Source organism: Chiloscyllium plagiosum, chromosome 41 (genome assembly GCF_004010195.1).
Source record: "Chiloscyllium plagiosum isolate BGI_BamShark_2017 chromosome 41, ASM401019v2, whole genome shotgun sequence".
NCBI lineage: Eukaryota > Metazoa > Chordata > Chondrichthyes > Orectolobiformes > Hemiscylliidae > Chiloscyllium > Chiloscyllium plagiosum.
In genome coordinates, this window is record NC_057750.1 from 11789016 (window position 1) to 11796845 (window position 7830).

The 7830-nt window shown below is 40.2% G+C and overlaps 1 protein-coding gene across 1 annotated transcript in view; it reads left to right on the top strand.

Moving 5' to 3' along the window:
• The window catches only part of LOC122542865 (heterogeneous nuclear ribonucleoprotein L-like), a 47330-nt gene extending 41207 nt beyond the window's left edge, over positions 1-6123 (top strand). Inside the window, exons 13-14 of the mRNA XM_043680966.1 lie at positions 4391-4486; positions 5759-6123. Coding sequence (XP_043536901.1) covers positions 4391-4486; positions 5759-5805 — 143 coding nt within the window. The 3' untranslated portion in view covers positions 5806-6123. The remainder of the gene's footprint in view (positions 1-4390; positions 4487-5758) is intronic.
• Positions 6124-7830: the final 1707 nt, after the last annotated feature.

Consider the following 7830-nt stretch of genomic DNA (forward strand, 5'->3'; position numbering starts at 1 on the left):
GCTTCAACACTGTAGGGATTCTATATCTATATTTGGAGAATACAATTTTAAAAAATCACCATTTTAATCGCAAATGATCGTAGCAAACAGCCTGCAATCATAGAACCTAAAGAGTGACTACACCATTGAGAGAATATTGTCAATTGTGACTCTCATAATTCTATATCACCTCAATGCAATGAGGAATTGACAACCCCTTTTCAAAGTCCTTGGACAGTTGATTGGGGGCAGGGGGGAGTGGGAGCAGGTTGAAAAACCTGGCTGTATTCCTAGGATCTAGGAGACAAGAGGATTACCCAGTCGAGATGCGTCAATCATTAAAAGCATTAGGAAGGTAGATACAGAGAAACAGTTTTCTCTGGTGGGGAGAAAACCAAAAATGTAGATAGTAGGTTAAAATTACACCCTGTCATTTATGAGCAACATCAAGTTTTTTAAAAATTTTGTAAGCACAGTGGGTAACAAATTTGGGAATTCTCCCCAAAACAGTTGAGGATGTCAGGACATTTTGGATTTAGGACTGAGATGACTACATTGTTAGGGGAGTTAATTACAGATGTGGACCAATGATGGGAAAAGAGATATTAGATGCACATCAGCTTTGGTATAAAGCAAAGAGTGGAGCAGGATCAAGGGGCTGAGTGCCCCTATTCCTATTCTCAGGATACAATGCTCTCAGCAGCAGACATTGGTAATTCCAGATTCAAGACTACATTCCTTTCTAATATCCTGTAACCCTGTCCAACCTCCACCTGAGAACAAGGCAGGTGAGAAGGAAGAAACAAATTTACTCACTTAGTGGCAGGAAGCAGGAGATGTCAAACAGATGAAAAACAAAACTTAATATAGAGGCACAAGACAAAGCAAAAAAAAAAGCAAAGCAGGAAAGAAAGGCTCTTTCCAATATTTTAACTCCCATTTGAATCTTGTCTTAAAAAGAGACAAGGGTGTCACATGAATGCGTGAAAAATTCACCAGCAGATGCTGCCAATATTAATTAAATGAAAGCACAGAAGGAATGGTTTAGTGGTAATCTCACTGTATTAGCAGTCAAGAACCCCAGTCGAATGAGTGGAGGACGGAGGTTTGATTCCCACCATGGCAGATGGTGAAATTCAAATTCAACAAAAAGGTAGAATAAAAGGCTAGTCTAATGCAACCACCATGGACTGTCGTAATAACTCATCTGGCTCACTCAGGGAAGGAAATCTGCCATGCGTACCCGGTCTGACTCCAGACCCATGGCAACGTGTTTGACTCTTAACTGGGCAATAAATATTGGACTCTCAGTGATGCATGATTTTGAACAGGATTTTGGTGATATTACAAGCTTAGAATATTGAGGTTAACATGTCCTCTACCACCCCACCAACCTCCATGTACAGCGTATCATCCACCGTCATTTCCGCCACCTCCAAACGGGCTCCACCACCAGGGATATATTTCCCTCCCCTCCCCTATCAGCCTTCTGAAAAGACCACTCCCTCCATGACTCCCTCGTCAGGTCCAACCCAACCTCCACTCCCAGCACCTTCCCCTGCAACCGCAAGAAATGCAAAACTTGCGCCGACACCTTCCCCCTTACTTCCCTCCAAGGCCCAAGGGATACTTCCATATCCGCCACAAATTCACCTGCACCTCCACACACATCATCTATTGCATCCGCTGCACCCGATGTGGCCTCCTCTATATTGGGGAGACAGGCCGCCTACTTGCAGAACGTTTCAGAGAACACCTCTGGGACACCCCGACCAATCAACCCAACCACCCCGTAGCCCAACACTAACTCCCCCTCCCACTCCACCAAGGACAAGCAGGTCCTTGGACTCCTCCATCGCCAGACCATCCCCCCCAAGTCCCTCCTCCCTACCTTGTATCTTAGCCTGCTGGACACACTTTCCTCATTCCTGAAGAAGGGCTTATGCCCGAAACGTCGATTCTCCTGTTCCTTGGATGCTGCCTGACCTGCTGTGCTTTTCCAGCAACACATTTTCAGCATGTCATTTTTGATAGCTTTGTTCCTTTCAGCACCCCTTATCTCGCGCTAGTTTCTACTGATTTGGAGTTTCAACCAAAATCTTTTGGTCATCAAAATCCCTTTGTCCTTTGTTTCTCTTATCATTAACAGCCTATTTAACTTTTGCTTTGATGGGTATCTTTGCAATGGCTGTGAAACTGTTTTGCCTTTCAGAAGGGGATAATTGTGTTAGAAACAATTCAGAAAAGGTTTACTTGACTGATCCCTATGATGAAGGGATTACTTTATGGCGAAGGTTGGAAAGATAAAACGCTGGCTTGGAGAGGGCCGGTGAGGAAACTGTGTAGACTAGATGCTTGGTTAATGAGATTTCCAATTTAGGGAGAAAGCATGAAGTGGTACAAGCATAGGCTCCAATGTACTGGAAAAACAAACAATAGATGGGACCAGACGATGTCTGGAAGAAACAATAATCCACACATCCTATTAAAAAGTCAGATGTTGCTGGAATCTACATCTAGTCTCAGAAATGCATTGAGAATTATTTTGATTTTCTCCATGAATTGAAACATATCAAAATTCTAGCACAGTCAAACTCTACCCCTGAAACTCAAACTGTTTCATCTTGGAATAAATCACTTGCGGTATCTCAGTAAAAGCTAAGTACTGCAGATGGTGAAATTCTGAAATAAGAACAGAAAATACTGGGGAAAACTCAGCAGGTCTAGTAGCATCTATGGAAAGAGGAACAATTAATATTTGAAATCCAATATGACTTCAGAACTGAAAGAGGCTTGAAGTTTGTACTTACGCTGCTGATAGTGTGGGGGATTAATGGTGAGATGTCCAGAGCAAAAGAAAAAGGGAGTGTTAATAGCAGCATAGGAGAGTGAAAATTTGGTGTCAATAGATGGCAAATGGATTAGTTTTTGTAAGAGACAAGTCAAAAGACCTATTCCAGTTATACCTGTCTGTATGTGGGGTACAGAGGAACCTCGATTATTTGGCATTTGATTAATCGAGTTTTGGATTATCTGAACAAGATCGCAAGGTCCCGATGCTTGGCTATGTTATCCGGCATTCGATTAACCGAACAAAATACTCCTTTGGATAATCGAGGTTCCTCTATATTGGCAGCATTCCTTGTTCCTCTGATGTATGAATGATACTGCTTCCCTCTCTGTCTTGGAATTGGAAAAATTACTTTGCTTTCAATGTCCATTCTCCTCTCACCTTCATCTGGTCCATCTCTGACCTTTCCCTTCCTTTACTTCATTATTTCAATTTCTGGGAATTGGTTGTCTGCCAATATCTAGTATAAACTACTTGATTCCCACAGTTACCTTGACAACACCTATCATGCTCTGCTTCTTGAATGACACAATTCCATTCTCCCAGTTTCTTCTTCTATCGAGCCTGTTGTGGTGATGCAACCTATCACAGAGATGTCCCTCATTTTCCTCAACCAAGGATTCTTGCTTGCATCCCAACCGTGGTTGATAGGGTCGTCAGTCATGTCTGACCCATTTTCTGCAGCTGTCTTCAACCTTTTTGCTCCCTCCCAGAATATCAGTGGGTTCCTCTGACTCTTACCTTTCCACCTCCCCAGTCTCCATATTCAGAGGATCATCTTCTGCTATTTCTGCCATTTCCAGCAGGATAACACCACAAAGCACATCTTCCTCTCCTTTGCATCATCAACACTCCACAGGCACTATCACTTTTGAGAAATTCTGGTGTTCTCTTCCCACAAACACCACCTGCCATGCCCCCTTCCTATGTAGCTACAGAGTGGAACACATGTTCGTTTGTCTTCCTACTCACTGTCCAAGCCCCAAACCAGCTCCAGGTGAAGCAGTGATATACTTGTACCTCTTTCAATCCAGTCTACTGTATTACTGCTCCCAAAATGGCCCCATTACATATCATTCTCTTTATTATCATCATTAGTATTCCCTCTGTCATGATCTGTTCCAATTATACCCCTTGTCACCCTCATCCCCCTGTTGACAGCATAAAACCCATAGTTTTCCAGCCCCATTCAGTTCTGGAGCAGAATCATATTGGACCTAGCATTAAATGTGTTTCTCTTTCCATCGATGCTGCCAGGCCTGCCTTTCTCCAACATTTTCTGTTTCTTTTTATGATATTTCAAAGTTGCTGACAACTTACATGAAGCTTAGCATTAAATGTGATGCTGTTCTGGTGCATCAGCAAGGGAACATTGAGTGTGGTGCTCGATGATCAGATCATACAAGATTGTTGATCTTAAAATCAGGAGGTTTCTGCTTGGGAACGTTTCTTTTTAAACAATATTCATTTTCTATTCTAATAAATGCCAGAAATAAATTTCAGATCTAACCATTCACACAAAAATAATGCTACTAACTTCCCCAAAATCTCAATTTTTAGGTGAGAAGAGTTCTTCTGGCCTTCTGGAATATGAATTGAAGAGTGATGCTTTTGAGGCATTAGTTATGCTGAATCACTACAGACTAAAGAATCCAGGTATGTTATTTTAATGAAGTGTAAAACTGACGTGATATGTAATCTAGAGGATTTTCAACCTTGCACATACTAATGATGGCATATTGCTGTTTAATCATAGCTAACCCGTTGCTGTAAAGCACCTAAAACATTGGACAAGCAACCTTATTTCTATTCTACACATTTCAACCTTTCACTCAGTTAATCTGCTACTGATTGCAGATAGTATTAACATCAGAATGAGTGAATATTGTGACTTAAGCTCAAATAATAGAGCTACGGAAAAGTACAAAAAATAGTTATAATAGTGATACCAGAACTGAGGTATTTTAACTATCCGAGCAATCTGAAGCCCTTTTCTCTAGCAAAGAGAGTGCTGATTTGTAGCATGAAACTATAAAATTTCTTTGAAACTATTGAAATGGTTTAATAGGATAGATGGCACCACTTCTGTGGGGAGTCCAGAATCAGGTTATAATTATCCATTAGATCCAATAAGTAATTGGAGCCATAGAGATGTACAGCACGGAAACAGACTCTTTGGTCCACCTTGTCCTTGTCAACCAGATTCTAACCTAATCTAGTCCCATTTGTTAGCATTTGGCCCATATCCGTCAAAACCTTTTTCATCCCTGGAATGGTTAGATTGTGAAACCTGCTCCCACGTGTCGTAAATAACTTCATGGTTTTGGTTCTTTTGTATCTTAACTTGCATTTGGGAAATGGTCACAAGTGTGATATTTAAGATATTAACTGTATAAGTTAAGGGCAAATTTAAATAGGTGGAGGACATTTTGTTTTTGTGCACGTTGAGACATTTATAGGTACTGCTGTGATCAGTATGGTTAGGAACTGTACACTTGTAATGCTTCACTTTGGAATAAATCCAAACTGAATAAAGATTGAATTCTAGTCTTCAAGCTTTATATGAGGAATGGGGATGGATTATTTGAAGGACTTGGTAGTACCCATGAAATATATTCTAGTGCACTTGTCAGTTTCTCCAGAGTAACCTGATGATAATAAATAGAAACCCTCGAATAAGCAGAAGGCAGTGGGACTGCACTGAACGTTGATAAAGATAGCCTAATATCTTGTTTGGACATAAACCTTAAACCAAAAAATCTGTGTTTGCCAACATTATGTTCCTTTGGACTTCAGTAATGCACTTAAAGATTTTCTTTAAGACAGGAAGGTTAGTTTAGTTAAATTTATTTGCCAATTTGTGTACTAATGTGTGTGTCTTTTTTTTCTTTCCCTCCTGAATTTTCTGAAAATTCAAAATTTAAACAGATGGGCCTGACCTGTTCACACTGAAGCTGTGTTTCTCGACTGCCTAACATGATCCTGTGCACGGAACCAACTCATCGAGGCTGATCGTTGCTTTTGATGTTTTATTTGCTTTTGCTTTCTTTAATGCTGTAATGTGCAGTGACCCATGGAAAAGAATTTGTTTTCCAGTGCAAGGGCAGTTTTTTTTTAGCTTTCCCAAGAATGAATGGTTAGTGAAATGTGAAATGTGGCTGTGCTAGTGGTTAGTATATACAAACATTTGTTTAGACTTGTTTAATTATTGGAAGATTCCTACACTGCAGAGAACTGTACACTATTGTGTTACAGCTAAAAAGTATTAATAAAAACACTTCTTTTAGTCTTTATGAATGCTTGTTCAAGGTAATTTAAATGAATAAATGGATATAACTTTACAACAATCTACTTAGCGCATACACACACGCACACTTGGAAATGTAGCACAGTAGAAATGTGCAAGAAGAAAGCCAGTGTGACATCCTGGATGCAACCCTTTTCATTAGAACTGAGGGTTGGAAAGTAAAGTGGAATTTTTATGATTGTTTTAATGCTTTTTTTTATGACTTGCCAATGGTCTATTGTCTATCCTCTTTACTGCCTTGAGAAAATGGTGGTAATGTGCTGAACTGCTGTAGTTGTATGGTTAGGTTCAGCCATGGTGCATTTTCCCTGTAGTGCAATCGTGAAGTGCATGGCCTTTGTTGACAATCTCCAATAGTTTAAAAATCATGACTGAGAATAGCATTTTATTCCAGATTTAATAAAAGATTGAATGTAAGTGTCCTCAACTGCCATGATGGGATTTAACTTGTCTCCAGAGCATTAGCCTGGACCTCTGGGTTACCAATCCAGTCCCAATTGGAAGTGCTTTAACTCAAAGCAATTTCAGCCCTCAGTTTAGCATGTACATTGGTGTGTGTCTCATGTATCACCAGGCACAGCCATTATTTCATTTGGTGCTATCCTGAAATAGCTTGGAGGTGGCTAGCATTCAGAATTATGCTGAATGTTCCAGGAATTAACCTTTGCGGTACTACTAGGAAGAAGTGGGGTGGGGTGTGTGTGTGTGTGTGTGAGACATCATAAGAGAACAAAATAAGGTGTCTTCAATTTAAAAGCAATGAGGATTTTTTATTTTGAGGGTCATGAGACTTTGGAACTCTTCCTCAAAAGGTATTGGAAGCCTTGACGAGAGCTTGAATACTTTTAAGGCAGAGGTAGGCTCTCAGTCCCTTGCTCATCAAAAATCTATCAGAGGTAAGTGGGAATGTGGAGTAATCAGGTCAGCTATAATCTTATTGAATGGCAGAACAGACTTGCAAAGCCAAATGCCGATTTCTGCACCCAGCTCATATGTTTGTCAGTATATTTCACGTAGTTTGAACACCCTTGGTGTCTAAATTGTAAGAATATAGAAAATGGCAAAAAGGCAATTTGCTGACAACTCATCCAGTTAGATAACCAAGAATAATTGCTCTCCAAGGAAATGATGGATGCTGTGGGTTGGGAGGCAGCTTTGAGATGGCGTGTGCATCCACCAATTTAAAATTAAAACTGAAAGTGAAACCCTTCATTTGCCAAGTGCAAGAATATGCCAATGCATTCTCTACTTCAGCAAAACTACCTTCTTCTTTTGGACCAAAAAGACCCAGGACATCAAGACCTCCAAGGATACCAAAGTATCCAGTGAACAGATGAGATGCCCCTGAATTTTGTGTTGAGTTTTACTGGACATTGATATGTTTGTGTTATAGAGTGGAAACAGGAGAATCTTTTTTTGAAAGTCACAAGTTTAGAGGATCAAAATTAAATTTGGAGAGAACAGGGCTGTTTGGTAAAGTTGTCAACAAATCTGATGTAATTTGAAAGTAGCCCCATCATGAACAATGAATCCTGCACTGAATTGGAGAAAATAATTCTCAATAACTCTTAGGGAAAATTTGATGGTTGGATAGGGTTAAACAGACAAGTGTTTCATCTTGTATTGTCAGGCAAGTCCTAGTGAATGGTTGAAACACAACTTAGGGAGAGGACCAGGTGCTTGTTGGGTGAGG